This window comes from Pimephales promelas, chromosome 22 (genome assembly GCF_988280905.1).
Source record: "Pimephales promelas chromosome 22, fPimPro1.hap1.1, whole genome shotgun sequence".
NCBI lineage: Eukaryota > Metazoa > Chordata > Actinopteri > Cypriniformes > Leuciscidae > Pimephales > Pimephales promelas.
The window spans coordinates 8,567,424-8,584,892 of record NC_142790.1 but is presented as its reverse complement, the minus strand read 5'-3'; the positions used below and the strand labels follow the sequence as shown (position 1 = coordinate 8,584,892).

Below are 17,469 nucleotides of genomic sequence, written 5' to 3'. Positions count from 1 at the left end.
AAATTATATTCATGCAATCATGCACAAACTGAATTTGACTCTTTGACTTTAAGCACATTTTGGGACTATATCAGAGGAAAGCTAGGTGAGATTTTGACACAGCAAGAGAGAAGAAATTGACATGCTTTTCGTTTATTTGGCAAAAAAAAAAGGAGAATGTGTATCACTATGTCTACAAGAACTTGTGCATTTTTATCACACAAATCTTATTTACACAAAGAAATTAACTTGCATTTATGAACTGACAACTTTTGTAGCTCTTACAAAAATTCTATCTTTTAAAAGAAAAAAAGAGGAACTACACTGTCTTTTATGAATAAGTCAATATACATGAAACCTCATTGCCTATAATTAGGCTATAGAAATAGCAAAGGCCATAAACATAAAGTGAAAAGTTCAACCTCAACACAAAAAACAGTATCAACAATGCTTCTATTCCCAAAAAGTGAGGGTACCTTTTTTTCAGTTTAAATTAAAGTGCAGGATTTGGAAACATTTGACTGAAGCTCTTATCTAAACATAAAGTGCCACTGTAACGTTATATTAAATTACCATAACATGAAATCAAAAATGTCCCCACACACCGGACTTATAGACTTATAGGACGCTGGCGCATCCTCCAACTCCCTCATCTCTCCCACTTGCCATTTCTCCGCGTGCCGTGACCTGCAGCGCTCCATACTCTCTTTTACTGGCTTGTTTACTAACTTGAACCGGCGCTGCACAGAGCGATCGGTAATGACATCAAATATCGCGAAAGTAAGTGCCGGGCGCCGTCGTTCCCGCTCTAGTGTGATGTTATTCACCGGTCGCTCTGTGCAGCGCCGGTCCAAGTCGAACAAGCTTATGTCGCGCGAAAAGAAAACACACGTCACATACGGGCACGAGGTTACATTGCGCATGCGTCGAACCGTGAGACGCACACACGCTCCGAACCGAGACAAGCGAACCGAACGGTTCGGGTGTTTTTTCATGTACCGTGCCACCCCTAATATATATATATATATATATATATATATGTACTTCTGTGTAGCTGATGCTGTTCCTAAATCTATTTAGGAGTGACACAGTTGACTTGCTTCTGGTTTCTTTAACGGCTGTCCCGACGTGTTTCAGGGATCTTGGCAATTGCTTGGCAGACATCCTGGGCACGGTTGAGAACTTGTTCTTGCTGCTTAGGACTAACTTTCACCCGGCCGTCTTCACCTAACTCTGGAGTTGCATCTGTTATCATCCATTCCAGGTGGTTATACAGGTTAGAGCTCAATCTTTGCAGGTATGATATCTTGTTGCAGTGTCGAGTCTTCAGTCATACTACCAGCGATCTGGTGACTCCCTCTGGCTTGAGCTGTTCTGGCTTGTCTTGCTTTCTTCAGGGCCTGCTTATGTTGGTCCTGGAGTTCCTAACGTATTCTAGTTGCTGTGTTGTAGGAAGAGACTATGGTGTCAACTCACTTTCTTCTTCATATTCTGCAAGAAGTATGCAGAGTATTAGGGTGGTGATGGCGCAGTGGATAAGACACATGCCTTTGGTGTGAGAGACCCGGGTTTGAATCCACTGCGAGATACCAATGTGTACCTGAGCAAGACACTTAACCCCTCGTTGCTCCAGAGGCGTGTGACTTCTGACATATAGCAATTGTAAGTCGCTTTTGAAAAAAGCGTCAGATAACTGTAAATGAATACTCTGCCTCTTCCGTTTTCTCCTTAAGTTCCTTCAACTTTGAGAGCATGCAGCCAACATTCATTTATGCTGAGCAAATAGAACATACTTTCTGTGGCACAACCATTATTTTAAAAATACCACCTACTTCATAGTGCCTTCTAAGGTGGGCAATCAAGGACTGATATCTGTATGAGGTAACATTGTGAACTGTTACTGGTAAACATGGTGGCTGCTGCTGGGGCTTCACAGGAGCGGAGGATGCCCCAGGAGGTCGACCTCAGTGACGAGCGGATGGAGGGTCTGCGACCAGTGAACGGGTGGGGCAAAGCTCTCAACCGCGTCGCCGAATAACCCAACCTGGGACCGAGGGGCATCCAGGAACCGATTCTTAATGGTGTCTCTCATATCGGCCAGGTTGAGCCAAAGGTGGTGCTCCTGGACCACCAAGGTTGACATCGCCTGACCAATGGAACGTTCGGTTTCCTTCGAAGGGGGCAACACACCCGAATCCTCATCTCCAGAGGACTGAAGCTCCCCCTACGATGCTGTGATCGACATCTGATCATCAAGCGGAGCCCCAAAGGACATGGCTGGTAGTTGCAGCGCTTGTAAGGTGTGAGGGACCCAAGGAGATTGCCTCAGTGGGGAAGTCCTCACATCAATCCTCAGATCACCCTGCTCATGCACAGAAGTAGGTTTATTTTGAGGTCCAAAATAAAAGCTAGATCGGGCATAGGCGAGGGGACTGCACCCCCCCTGAGGTAAGCAAGTCTCAATCTCAGCACAGTCATAGTCATATTCCCGCAATGAAAACATGAACTATTCACAAAAGTTGCCTCAGCGTGCTGAATGCCCAACACGAAAAGGAACTATTGTGACCATCTGCTGGCGCCAGGGAATGACCGCATCCATAAACGCACGAGCGGAAAGACATCCTGAAAAGAACGCAGGGTCACGCTTGTGTTGCTCTTTTAGTGAAAACAAAAAAATAGAAATTCTTTCAGTGCCAAAGTACCCAAGGATAGCCGCGGTATAATCGGGGTACACTCTCAAAGAGGAACGCCCACCAAGACCGACACACACACACACACACACACAAGCAATGCTGTGAAAACAGCAGTTGTGAGCTGTAAAATCCTTGAGGCCACCACTGATCGCACAGTCACACCAGCACTGGATACAGAGTCTTGCTTTTCTTGAATCTTAAACATTGCAGCAGTCTGCAGAACTCAGTCAGATGAAAGCTTGGCTCCTAAGTGAAAGACAATGTGTGTGTGCGCCCGCTTCCTGTTTATACCCACGCTGCGGAGCGGGGCACGTGATGCGATCCCTGAAGTGGTCCCGATTACGTTGTCACGTCGATGTTACGCCGCATGTGATCGACTGAAAGGGAACTAAAATTTTACTAGTAGGTACTAAATCAAAACTGCGGAATTGTGGAAGTTTTAAACTTACTATCGCCGACTCTGTTATCTTTCTTTCTTCTCAGGTTAAGAGTCTGAGTGTCATCCTGTATTCATAAACTTCAGATGGTTCAGAATTCAGCAGCTCGGATCATTACACAAACACTGTTGAATGAGCATATTACTCCAGTTTTAGGGAACCTTCATTGATTTACTTATTGCTTATTGTAAGGTGTTCTTAAGTGTCTTGAAAGACGCCCACAAATAAAATGAATTATTATTATTACTACTAGCTTTTGACAAATCACTCACTCTATATACTGTACAAACAAAAATAAACTATGCATAATTTATAGTATGTTTACATTTTACAGAACATTTGTATTGTTCAGTATTGTGTACAGTCTGATATCCAATATAGCTATATAGTTTTTTTTTTTTGTCTGTGTGGCCATTCATGTCACAAGCTAACTAGCTAAACTTTCTAAACCTGAATGTAACAACTAGCCATGTAGCTAATTGCTAATGGCAGTTAACGTTTGGTGTAGCCTTTAGCTATCCTTACAAGCCTACTATCTGTCTGACATGAAAAACACTTCAAGGACCACACCAGGCTTCATACAAGTTTATTTCCAATGATTCCTCGCTCCAAAAGTATCCCTGTAGCAGCATTTATTCTCATATCTATTTCTTTACCTAACAAGTCCAGTTGAAATTTTGGCAATTTTTCAACTTCTGGTCGAAGCTTATTGAACATATTTTTTATTTATTTTATTTATTTATTTGTTTTATTTGAGCTGTAACCATTCAGCTCAAAAGGAGAGAGCTGAAGCAACAGAACTTATTAGCGCCACCCAAATTTCATACAAGACAATTTCACATTTCACAGTCGTTCAAGAGAACAAAGTGCAAAACAACAACAAAAAGACAACAAATATCTGGTCATGATTAAACAACAAAGCGACAACAAGAATCTGGTCATGGTAAAAGTACCCCTACTGACAAAACATTTCTTCGTCTCTATACTTTGCAAAGATCTTTTGTTTATATTTGTATTTAAAAAGATTGATGTTTGAATTTCTTTTTATAACTATCTCCAAATTATTCCATAATTGTACCCCCTTGACTGTAAGGCTAAAACTTTTCAAAGTTGTACAATGTTTCTGCGTCCTAAAGTTTAATTCATCACGTAATTCATAACAACCAGTACGTTCATGGAACCTTTTTTGTATTTGGCTTGGTAATAATTTGTGCCTTGCTTTGAATAACATCTGTACTGATTGGAACTCAACAATGTCATAAAAATTCATGATCTTAGATTTTAAAAATAGTGGGTTTGTGTGGGCCAAAAACCCCACTTTATGGATTAAGAGAATAACTCTTTTTTGCAACATTACTATTGGTCTTAGTGTGCTTTTATAAGTGTTTCCCCATATCATAGAACAATAATATAAATAAGGCAAGATCAAAGAATTATATAACGTATGCAGTGCTTTAATATTTAAAATGTGCTTTACTTTTGCAATTACAGAAATACTTCTTGATATTTTAGTAGCAATATATTTAATGTGAGAGTTCCAAGAAATTCTATCATCTATAATAACTCCAAGAAATTTGATTTCATGCACCCGCTCTATAACAACACCCTCTATCTGGATTGCTTCCTGAGCCTCAGTGTTACTGTTGCCAAATATCATCATTTTACTTTTACTCAAATTTAGTGATAATTTGTTTTGTTTAAACCACATATTAACATGTTTGAGTTCCAAGGTAACTATTTGACACAGTTGTTGTAAATCATTACCCGATGCAAAAATATTTGTATCGTCTGCAAACAAGATAAATCTCAGTATTTTTGATGTTTTACAAATATCGTTTATATACATATTAAATAATTTTGGACCCAGAATGGAACCTTGAGGTAAGCCACACACAATTTCTTGACAACTTGACTGATGATCTCCTATTGTCACACATTGTTTTCTATTTTTTAAATAACTGGTAACCCACTGTAATGCTACCCCTCTAATCCCATACTTTTCCAATTTATTAATCAATATGTCATAATGTATTGTGTCGAATGCTTTACTTAGGTCAATAAATAACCCTATTGCATAATTCTTGTTATCAACCGCATTCGTTATTTCATCAATTACATCAAGGAGAGCATATGAAGTTGAACAATTTTTCCTAAAACCAAACTGATTGTCTGAGAGTAAATTATTTTTTTCAATAAAACTATCAAGTCTAGAATTAAAAACCTTCTCTAAAGTTTTTGAAAATTGTGATAAAAGGGAAACAGGCCTGTAATTAGTAAAGAGATACTTATCTCCTGCCTTAAACATAGGAATCACTTTTGCTACTTTCATACTCTCAGGAAATTGGCCAGTTTCCAACGACAAGTTACAGATGTATGTTAACGGCTTACAGATACTTTCAATAACACATTTTAAGGTCTTCATATCCATATCATGGAGGTCTGTCGAGATTTTATTTTTACACCTTCCAACAATGTCCAATATCTCATTTTCCTCAACAGGATTAAGAAACAATGTCTTGGGATTTGTGTCTATTAGCTCACAATTATAGGACTCAACATTTGCAATTTTTGCAGCAAGATTCGGGCCAACAAATCTACAAAGAATTTATTAAATTTATTGACTATTGTGTTCTTATTATTGATAATGTTATCCTCTTCTCTAAAATATTGTGGATAGTTGTTTATTCTAGATTTGTTTGTTATTAAACTATTTAAAATGTTCCATAAACCTTTAGTATTATTCTTATTACTATCTAACAATTTATTGTAATAATCCTGTTTACATTTTCTAATAATGCCTGTCAATTTGTTTTTATATTTCTTATATTTAACATCCGCTTCTTTTGTTCGATACTTTAAAAAAATGTGTAAAGTGAATTTTTTTTTCTTGCATGCATTCAGCAATCCTTTTGACATCCATGGGTTTTCTATGCCCTTTCTATTTTTACAATATTTTTTTATTGGACAATTTTTATCATATACTTTTTGAAATACTCGTACAAACTCATCATATGCCTTATTAGTGTCATTCTCTCTGTATATAAAACTCCAATCTTGCGTTAATAGTTCCTTTCTAAATGCTTCAATAGTTTTCTCTGTTTTTACCCTTCTAGACCAATACATGGTTTTTAGGACACATACCTCTCTTAGAGCATAATATTCTGATCATTTAAAAAAGTAAGTCTCTACTCTCTACCCCATACCTGTGAGGAGTAATGCCGTTTAAAGAAACCACCGAAATTAGCTAAAACGGCTAAAGCTAGCTAAGTAAACTAGTAGAGAATGAATGCTGCTGCTCCAGGGATACGTTTGGGATGAAGAATCATCAGAAATATTATTGTTTGAAGACTGGTGTGGTCATTTCAGTTAATTACCATTACAATATCCATATTACCATTCTTTTCCCAAAACTCTGGGGCAGCTATCGGTATATTAGTCACTATCACTTACCACAGACAATGATGAGCAGCTTTGAAGTCCGTTGGTAACCGTTGGTAACCGTTGGTTGGTTGTTCCAAACACATAAAAATTACTAAGATCACGCGTGTGTGTGTGTGTGTGTGTGTGTGTGTGTGTGTGTTTGTAAGTGAGCCATGATGCTAAATATACAGCATGTTTTTAAGAATTTTGAGAGTAGTCTAAAATTCTATTGAAATTCTGAGCCTGTTGATCGCCAACTAGTAGTGAAATCATCACAGATCCATTGATTTTGTTTGGATTTTTATCATTTTTTCTGTGGAATGAGTATAGTGTTTGGTGAAAAGAATGGCATATTGCCTGTTGTCATAACTTAATGGAATAGTTGATTGCCAATGAAGTAAAGATGAAAATAGTGGAAAAAAAGTGAAAAAACGCCTGTTTTTTTGCATTAAATTGATGCAAAATCATGTAGAAATGTGTTTTAAGAATTATTTTTTCAGTGTATGTTGTCCGCACATGTGTTCTGTCTATCTGGAATGCATTTATTGAGAACCTACCCAACCCACTAAGGATTTGATGAAAAAAAAAAAAATTCACATTTTTCTCATAAAAAATAAAGGGTGCGTACACTAAAATGGCCACAATTTTTTTCCGCGATATTTCCGGCAGAGCAGACCCTCCAATTATTTGTTCTTAGGGTCAAAGTTAACAGAAAAAACACAAATAAAAAGTATGGCAGACCATGTCAGGTTCAACCCATTTTATAGAGCTTTTGAGACTTTGGCTCCCTGACTAACAGAACAGAGCAAGCTTTTAACAGAGTTTAAGTTTGAGCTTATAAAACTTAAACTTTGTTATTATTATTTTTTTTAAATGAGAGATCGTTTCGCTTGATAAGACCCTTATTCATCGTCTGTAATAAAGCCCTTTGAACAGTTTGCAGTTTGTACTGAAAGTGTCTTTTGGACCTTGAACCGTTTGGTTCCCACTGAAGTGCATTATATGGAGAAAAATGCTGCAATGTTTTCATCAAAAACCTTAATTTCTTTTCGACTGAAGAAAGAAAGATATGGACATCTTGGATGACATGGGGGTGAGTAAATTATCAGCAAAAGTTTTTTGAAAAGTAAACTACTCCTTTAAATAGATGCACATAACTCGGAGACAAAGCTTTGATGACAGAATTGAAAGCTTTAGCAGGCAGAGGAAAATTATACAAAATCATAAATTCTTCTTATTGCAGTATATTGCCATCATTTTAAAATAAAACCATCGTTAAAGAAACGCCAAGCATCAGCCACTGAAAGATTTTCACACAACCATAAAATAATATCCTGTGAATTAGAAGTAGGCCTAGTTCTTATAAAAAATCTATCTGGCGTATCATCAGGGGTTTCATTAAAATCTCCGGCTATAATCAAATAAGCGTTAAAAAAACGATTTTGTATACTTGTAAGCTTAGCTCCCACTTCTTTAAACATGAATGCATTAGCGTTTCGGGAGTTGTGCCCATTATACAAACATTATATAAAATGAATACCACATTTTCGGTCTTGCAAACCAAAATGATCCATCTACCCTCATCAGATGAATAAGTTTCTAAATGGTCTCTAAAATTTTTCCGTGACTCATATAGATTGAATTACCCAACTGAGTTTTCCAAAAAATGTTGTCTGATTCACAAGAATGACTTTCTTGAACAGAAATAAAATCTGCATTACTGCATTTTACAATACAAAAATAACGCTTTCCTTTTCGAATGATCTCTTAAACCTCTAACATTAAGAGAGACTAAATTAAAAGAAGAAAACTCAGATGAATGCATGAACACAGATACCCTGATACCCACAAAGGCAGTGCAATAAAACCAGCTAAACAGCTCGTAAACACAACAAGATCCTACTTTAGCTAAAGAAGTTGACAGGGTAGGTGGTGATCAATCAGAAATGTCTTCTAAATGGCATCAAAAGAACATTAAAGGTGCATCATTGAGAAAGAGAAACATATAAAAAAGAAATAGTATATAAAAAAATAGTTTGATATACTTAAATGGGTTACTCTGATTACACACACACACACACACACACACACACACACACACACACACACACACACACACACACACACACACACACACACACACACACACACACACAAACATTTCTCTTTTCTTTTCTCATCTTCCTCTCCCCTTTAATATTATTTCCTTCGTTTTCTCAGTCAGAAGTATGTTAGGCCACAATTTTCTGACCATCAATGATAGCAAAGGGCCCCGAAAAGGATGCCTACTTACCTATGTTACTTACTCTTGCTTTTTTAACAAGCGGCCATATCTTTGCTTTCGCAGCAGAATCTGCAGGAATCAGTGCTTCCGAAATGCATAGACGAGACTCTCTCGGGTATGGGTTATCCTTCACAGCTTTCCAGACGAGGTCTCGGAATGACCGTGTAATAAATCTATATATATATATACAGTATATATATATATATATATATAGTCTCAAAACATCCTTTTTGTAACAAATTTCTAGTAATTGCAAGTCCTTGAGGTACTTATCCTAATTCTAATTTTTCACAAAGCCATCTGGTTCTAGTTTGATAATAAAGGAGTGGATATTTCACCATTAACTGACTGCACTAAGTGCAAATAGCCATATATTTTATTTTCACTATGTAAAAATATTAGTTAAAGGGCACCTATTATGCCCCTTTTTACAAGATGTAATATTGGTCTCTGGTGTCCCCAGAATGTATTTGTGAAGTTTCAGCTCAAAATACCCCACAGTTAATTTATTATAACCATTGGAAAATGTCATTTTGGGGCCTCCTTAAAAATGAGCTGTTTCTGAGGTATACAGCTTTAAATGCAAATGAGCTGCATATCCCCGCCCTGCCTTTGGATGAGGGCGTAACTTGATACCAATGGCAGTCGGTACTGAGAGACTGAGAGAAACCGCTGTTTTGAATGTCATTCAGCGTACGTTTGAATCGGAATATATAAATAATCTCTGATCAGGCCCAGATGACGAACAGAAGAATAAACACAAATGAGAATGGACCAGTATGTCTCGGTATCGTTATTTGATACATTTATGTACTTGGCGTTGTAATCGCGTCCCCTTTGAAATTATGGGCATGTGCAACACACACACATAGACACACAAAAACACTAATGCTGGTGCAGTTTTTTTGAAATTACACACACATACTGTGATAAAGTTTGCTAAGTACAAGCGAAATTACATTTATGCGAGGCACCTGTGGCGTCATGTTTACTTGTCATACGAGTGCTTCTGTGGCAAATGTGAGAAGATGGCTAACTTACAGAACAACAACATATATGCAGTTTTTAATACAATATCTTTAAATATATATAAACGTGTGGTTACACACTATACAAACAAGGTTTAAATTATATAGCCTACACAGACATCCTACGACGACAACAACTTTAGACGCATTGTTGTTGAATTGGCTGACATTGACTGAAAAGACTATTTGCTCAAAAATCATAAAATACACTTACTGTTACTGGATGTGACTGTGGATCGCAAACAGTAGATGACGATTAACAGTTGAGGATTAACTTTTAAACTACAACAACAGGATTAACCCACGACAGAACAGTTATGTTTCCAAGAGACATTACAGGCTGTCGTTGAAACAATGGAGGATGTGTGTACATATCACAGAGGGCGAGGTCTATGCCACTACCACACTGTCAATCAAACCCCTTTCTCACTTTCTACGTCACAAAGAGCTGGATCTCAGAACAGCTCGTTCTGAGACAGTGAATATGATTTATTGAGATTGTAAAAAAAACACTGGGTGGATTTTTATCATTCTAGGATGGTTTTGCTCACACACTGCCGACACACATTTATGTTCAAACACCATGTAAAAGTGAATTTTCCATAATAGGTGCCCTTTAAGCTATTAATACTTATAAAAAGTAGCAAATACCATTTGCAGCTCAGTGTTGTTGTATGTTAAATGGTATGCAATAATACAATTTAGTAAATGGATGCTACCATATTGGGCCCTCAATTAAGCCCTTCCTACCCCTAACCGATAAACATTTTATTATTAAACACACATTACACAATTTATTTCTTGCATAGTTACTGAATATAAATGCTTTTTAGATCTGATATGTGATGGGAATAGGGAATGGTGGCAGTTTGGCAAAAGGATGATTCGAACGTGGGTCGATTTGCGTTAAAACTTTCTTCCTCCCGACTTACTATTGCTACTGTTCATAATCTAGTGACCATCAAGCTTCTTCTGTAATTTTGTTTGGCCCAACCAGATGTCAGAGGGCAGAGTTAGTGTAAATGGCCTCTGCCAACAAGGCAGGCTATTGTATTTATATAGCACTTTTCCAAACAAATCAATGCAGTTCAGAGTGCTTTACAAGCAAAAAAGAAAAAAAAAGAAAAAAAAAAGAAACAATAAATACAGTAGATAGGTTTTTAGTTCGTTTTTTTTTTTTTTTTTTTTTTACCGTAGATGGATTTACTAAGGCATATAATAGCTAAAAATTAAGAAAAACATGAAATAAATAAAAAAAAGCATTTAAAGACATTACTGGAAGGCCAGGCTAAAGAAATATGTTTTTAATTTAGACTTAAAGGACAAGTTCGGTATTTTACTCTTAAAGACCTGTTTTAAGATAGTTTCTGATGGATATAGAACAGTTAAGATTAAAATTTGGATACATGCTGCTGGCCCGAGACATTTCAGTTTGTATGGTTGCACCCCCATAGGTGCACAGAAATAATCCTTCCTAAAACGCATTAAACTTCAGTTTACAAATATGTTAAACTCACTGAGTTGTCACTGATATGCTTAGACAAAAATTGCTGCAAAACATGCTTTCCAACAGGTTTTATCGTAGATTTTGGCCAACTCCATTTGACTTGACTTGGACAAAAAATAATGATAAAACCTGTCTTGGTTTTGTAATTGTTTTTAATTTTACTCATTATGCTAACCACTAGACTGAATTAAATCATTTGAGGGGCTTAGGATGAGAAATGGAAGGCAAGGCAGTACGCTTAATTTATCTCATGATCTCATATTTGTGACCCATGCACTCTTGCTCCACTCTCAGAGTCAAAACCATATCCTTCCTACTGATCTGGTCGGGCCTCATACTTAAAGGTCAGCTGAAAGTTATACTTTCACTCTTGAAGCTGTCAGATTTTTATGTTGATGATGAAGGCTCGAAGGAACACATCCACTTGTCTGTGACTGCAATTTATATAGAGAGAGAATGCTTGGTCCAATAGTATAAATGAGCTTGACAAACAGATTGGGTTGAAGCCCATCACTCGATGAGGAAGTAGGGTTTTAAATGTACTACAAATTTTGGTTTAAATTTACATAAATTATAAGACACAGAGGTTTATATGGAAGTAATATCGGATTTTGATGGTGTAAATTAGATTAGTTATTAGTTTTATATTTATATCTTGGTGTGAATGGGCCTGTACAATAATTCACTATTTGCATTTTTAGTTATACATGTATAACCATAATCCTATTTAAAATGTTTTATAAATATTATTAATATTACAAATATTTGTATTTACTTAAATAGGTAAATAACCCAGGAGGAATAGGTAATTATGTAAGCATAGTTTCTCACTTGAAATAAACTAATGATTAGCATACTTTTTCAATAAATACCGTGACGCTATGTGAATGGCCATATGCATGATGTGTACTTTGAAAAAAAAAAAGTGGTCTCAAGATAAAATAAATGAAAGAATGAACAAGCTGGATTTAAGTAATACAGCTGGTGGAATAGTGACCAGCCAATTCTAATACAGTGAGGAAAATAAGTATTTGAACACCCTGCTATTTTGCAACTTTTCCCTCTTAAAAATCATGGAGGGGTCTAAAATTGTCATCGTAGGTGTATGTCCACTGTGAGATAATCTAAAAAAAATAAAAAATCCAGAAATCACAATACATGATTTTTTAACTATTTATTTGTATGATACAGCTGCAAATAAGTATTTGAACACCTGTCCACCCTCAAAGACCTGTTAAGGCGGGCATACACTGTGCAATGTCTGTGCAATTTCAGCAAGGTACCTACTCACACTCAACGAGTAAATCGCATGTGATGCAAAGCCAAGTTCAGGTTTTATGTGCTCACACTGTACGGTCCGATCGTCGAGCTGCGACTTCACTGCTCACACTATACGTGTAATATCTGCGATAACCCCCTGGATTTTTATTTTTTTTTAATTGAAAACAACAACTGGTACAAACATGAAAAACCATCAATATACAATCAAGCATTTGTACAGACAATACCATACCAAAAACAAAGAACAAAAACAAGAAAAGAAAAGAAAAAAAAACATACAAACATAGTAAATGAAGAGGTAAAATAATAAGGTTATTAAGAGGAATTGGGGAATAGGTCATAATATTGAGATAGAAGCTTTCTATTGTTCTTGTTCTTTACAAGTTTGTGTGATTTAAGAAACATATTCAGTTCCAAAATAAAATGCTTAAAACATAACAAGCATCTGCTATCAATATCAAGATGATTTAGCATTTTCAATTTATGCATTTGATTATATTAGTATTATTGTATTATAATTATTAGGGGAGGCCTATAGGCTAATTTTATTATTAAATTGATCCGCTATTGTAATTAATTTGCCACGCAATATTTTCACAGCACATAACCAACGTGCTGCGATAATAAAATATTACATAATCTTACTCCTCATTAAAAATTGTCTAAAACATTTAGGTCGATTACAATGAATTATTGTAATCGACCTGAAAATCGACAAAGCTGACAAAGCTGAAAATCGGTCCGACATGAAAAAGAGTCGCATGAGTCAGAATTCGGCTCAAAATCGGACGTAAATCGCACAGTGTATGCCCGCCTTTAGTCTGCCTTTAAAATGCCTTTATTATCCTAAATTAGATGCACCTGTTTGAGGTCGTTAGCTGCATAAAGACACCTGTCCACTCCATACAATCAGTAATAATCCAACTACTAACATGGTCAAGACCAAAGAGCTGTCCAAAGACACTAGAGACAAAATTGTACACCTCCGCAAGGCTGGAAAGGGCTACGGGGAAATTGCCAAGCAGCTTGGTGAAAAAAGTCCACTGTTGGAGCAATCATTAGAAAATGGAAGAAGCTAAACATGACAGTCAATCTCCCTCGGACTGGGGCTCCATGCAAGATCTCACCTCGTGGGGTCTCAGTGATCCTAAGAAAGGTAAGAAATCAGCCCAGAACTACACAGAAGGAGCTGGTCAATGACCTGAAAAGAGCTGGGACTGCAGTTTCCAAGTTACTGTTGGTAATACACTAAGACTTCATGGTTTGAAATCATGCATGGCACGGAAGGTTCCCCTGTTTAAACCAGCACATGTCAAGGCCTGTCTTAAGTTTGCCAATTACCATTTGGATGATCCAGAGGAGTCATGGGAGAAAGTCATGTGGTCAGATGAGACCAAAATAAAACTTTTTGGTCATAATTCCACTAACCGTGTTTGGAGGAAGAAGAATGATGAGTACCACCCCAAGAACACCATCCCTACTGTGAAGCATGGGGGTGGTAGCATCATGCTTTGGGGGTGTTTTTCTGCACATGGAACAGGGCGACTGCACTGTATTAAGGAGAGGAGGAGCGAGGCCATGTATTGCGGTTTTGGGGAACAACCTCCTTCCCTCAGTTAGCGCATTGAAGATGGGTCAAGGCTGGGTCTTCCAACATGACAATGACTCGAAGCCCACAGCCAGGATAACGTGGTTCTGTAAGAAGCATATCAAGGCTCTAGTGTGGCCTAGCCAGTCTCCAGACCTAAACCCAATAGAGAATCTTTGGAGGGAGCTCAAACTCTGGGTTTCTCAGCGACAGCCCAGAAACCTGACTCATTTAGAGAAGATCTGTGTTGGAGGAGTGGGCCAAAATCCCTCCTGCAGTGTGTGCAAACCTGATGAAAAACTACAGGAAGTGTTTGACCTCTGTAATTGCAAACAAAGGCTACTGTACCATACATTGATTTTCTCAGGTGTTCAAATACTAATTTGCAGCTGTATCCAGAAATCACAATGTATGTTAAAAAATCATACATTGTGATTTCTGGATTTTATTTTTTAGATTATGACTCTCACAGTGGACATGCACCTACAATGACAATTTCAGACCTCTCAATGAATTATAATTGGGAGAACTTGCAAAATATCCGTGTGTTCAAATACTTATTTTCCCTCACTGTAAGCCACCCTTTTATCCTAGTGCTAATATATTGTATTAATATGTTATATGTAATATAATATATTGTAATATATTGTAATGTAATATATTAGTATAGGTATATGAATATAGGTTCCCACTTAATATGTTTAAGGATGGTTTAAATAGTAAAGAACAGTTCAATGTTGCCTGTTAACATCATTCTGTTCTTGTAAATGCTTAAAGACCACGGTTTCAACCATTGGGCTTGATCCCTCTTGGGCTTGATCCCTCTTGGGTGCCTTAGCAAACATTATTAATAAGTAATAAAAAGATCTAATCTAAACTCTAATCTAAATTAAAATGCAAAAAATATGAGTAAACAAATTATATTTCTTCCCCCAATCATTATTGATTCTGATATAGAACATACAATTTTAGGGAATTATTCATATATTGATTAACCACTATTATTTTTGTACTCACAGTTTACGTATTAAAAATGTGAAAAGAACTGGCTTTGTCATACTAAAAAAAATCTGTGTGTGTGGGGGGGTGCTTTGAGGAAATTATGTTTAGAACACCAAAATGAAGTCATCCTTAGGTGGTTTACCTAATATTTGTTTAAACCCATTTGTTTTTTTTCTCCTTCTTTTTGTCGTTCTTGTGTATATCCTCACACAAAGATATACTTTAGAAGACTTGGAAGATAGTGTGATAGGCTGCTTTTATTATTATTTTTGTAGATAATGAGAAAATGAATTGTTGTCCTTTTAAAATTATGCACTGTACTAAATTTGGTCAACAGTAAAAATTACAAACACAGATCTGAGAGAGCTAAGCAGCATTCACACACGTAAACACTTACTTTTTTTTTTTACTTTTGTTTACTGTAACATGTTGCTTGTGCAGTATGATGGTGTTTGTGGCTAAGTGTGTTTCGTCTCCATTACTTGCATAAACAACTGTATGTGTTTGTGTATGATCCTCCCTCCTTGGTACATCAGGGATGGGCCTCACACAGGGAAAACACCCATTGCATGTGTACACCGCAATCTTCACAGACCGCACGCACAGCCAAATGTTTTGCCTACCACAAACTGTTTTCAGAAGGAGAAGGAGGGGCTTTATTTTCCATTTAGAATCATGTAACTGACATGTACTTATGTGTGTTTTTTTTAGAGGCTCTTATTCTCTTTCCCCTCTTTGACTCCACCCACAACAGAGAATTCGAGCAGGTGCATCTGATTTGTGTTATTGATGTGTCTTTTCTGTGGCTTACATCAACACGCAACATCAACTTAAATTTATTAATGTTTTATACGTTTAAAAAAGTTTATAAAATATAAATGTTTTTTTCTTAATGTCCATTAAAAGGTCCATTATGTATTTTGTGCTAAAGCAGTCATAATATTGTTTTTAATGACCATTTTCTTCCTCCTTTGAATCTTAGAATTAAATGGACCATTTGACTAAAGTGATCAAGAAAAATGTATTTCAGCCATTCTTTCCTAATACTGATGTTTATTTTACATATCTACACAATGTTCAAAAGTATTCTGAAGAGAAACACTGGAGTGAATGGACGGTCAAATGGTTTTATGATTGTTTTTGTCTTTTTGGAGCTTGACAGCCCCAGTCCCCATTCACTTGCATTGTATGTAAAAGGAGCTTGGATACTCTGTTCAAAGTATCAAAGAAAAGTGTGATTTCTTATGATTTGACTGCTTTAAAATTAATTATAACTAAGATAACGCTCATATATTGTGCAACATTCATAATGAATCCTTAGATGTCTCTCATTCCCTCCCTTTTTTAATTTCTTATCTTATTAGAGAGTTACTGGAACAAGTAGCTGAGTTTGAGAAGACTGATTTCAAACCCAACAGCAAGGTGAGCTCATTACAGGTCTGCACAGGAGACACCTGTCTCTGATAAGTGTAGTCAGTTATTAAGTTGTTTTATTTGTATCAGTCTGCACAAATTTCACACATTTTACAGGTTAAAGTGTGACTCACGCCTTTTGTCGTTCTAGATTGTCATGGCTTGTGATGTTCTTAAGAACAGATTTTCATGCTAGTCTGATGATAACAGCAAAAATAAACAGTCAAAACATAACTTCCCTTAATATCTTGTAGCCACATAACTTTAGTTCCCTATCGGTCAGTCACTACAACGTAGGTCAGACTGACCTATAGGAATCTCGCTAGAGAGCCAATTTCGAGAGCAGTTCCTAAAAGCGCTTACACAGAGTTTGCGTCTTTTTAAAGATGACTTTCTATCTGTGTGTTTCCGGATGCGGTCGTTACTAGGGATGTCCCGATCCGATCCACGGCATCGGTATCGCGCCGATACCGGCCCAGAACGCTAGATCGGAGATCGGAGGGGAGAAAAAAATATGAGCGATATCCAGTTTAGCGGCGCAGCCTGTCACGTGATGATTGTTGTGTTTACGCACACGCGCGCAGAGAATCACTCTCGCTTTGCGTGTCAAGAGCGAAACTGGCGCGCGTAAGGGCCGTTACATAGTCAACGCGAGCTACGCGAGAAAGCAACGCGAGTGACGCTAGCGACGCGCTTCCTTTCAAGTTTGAAGCGAAATTTACGCGCGTGACGCGCGTCAGAATCAAAATCCGTTGGCGGTCATTGTTTTTATGTCGACCGAGCATTCATCAAGAGAGTTACCGCTCTGTATTTACTCTGGATAGCAGAACAGCGGCG

General features: G+C 37.1%; 1 protein-coding gene across 1 annotated transcript in view; it reads left to right on the top strand.

Annotated features, from left to right (window-relative positions):
* Window positions 1-17,469, top strand: part of lztfl1 (leucine zipper transcription factor-like 1) — a 77,156-nt gene that overhangs the window by 49,131 nt on the left and 10,556 nt on the right. Inside the window, exon 4 of the mRNA XM_039691535.2 lies at window positions 16,584-16,641. Within this exon, the coding sequence (XP_039547469.1) occupies window positions 16,584-16,641 (58 nt within the window). The remainder of the gene's footprint in view (window positions 1-16,583; window positions 16,642-17,469) is intronic.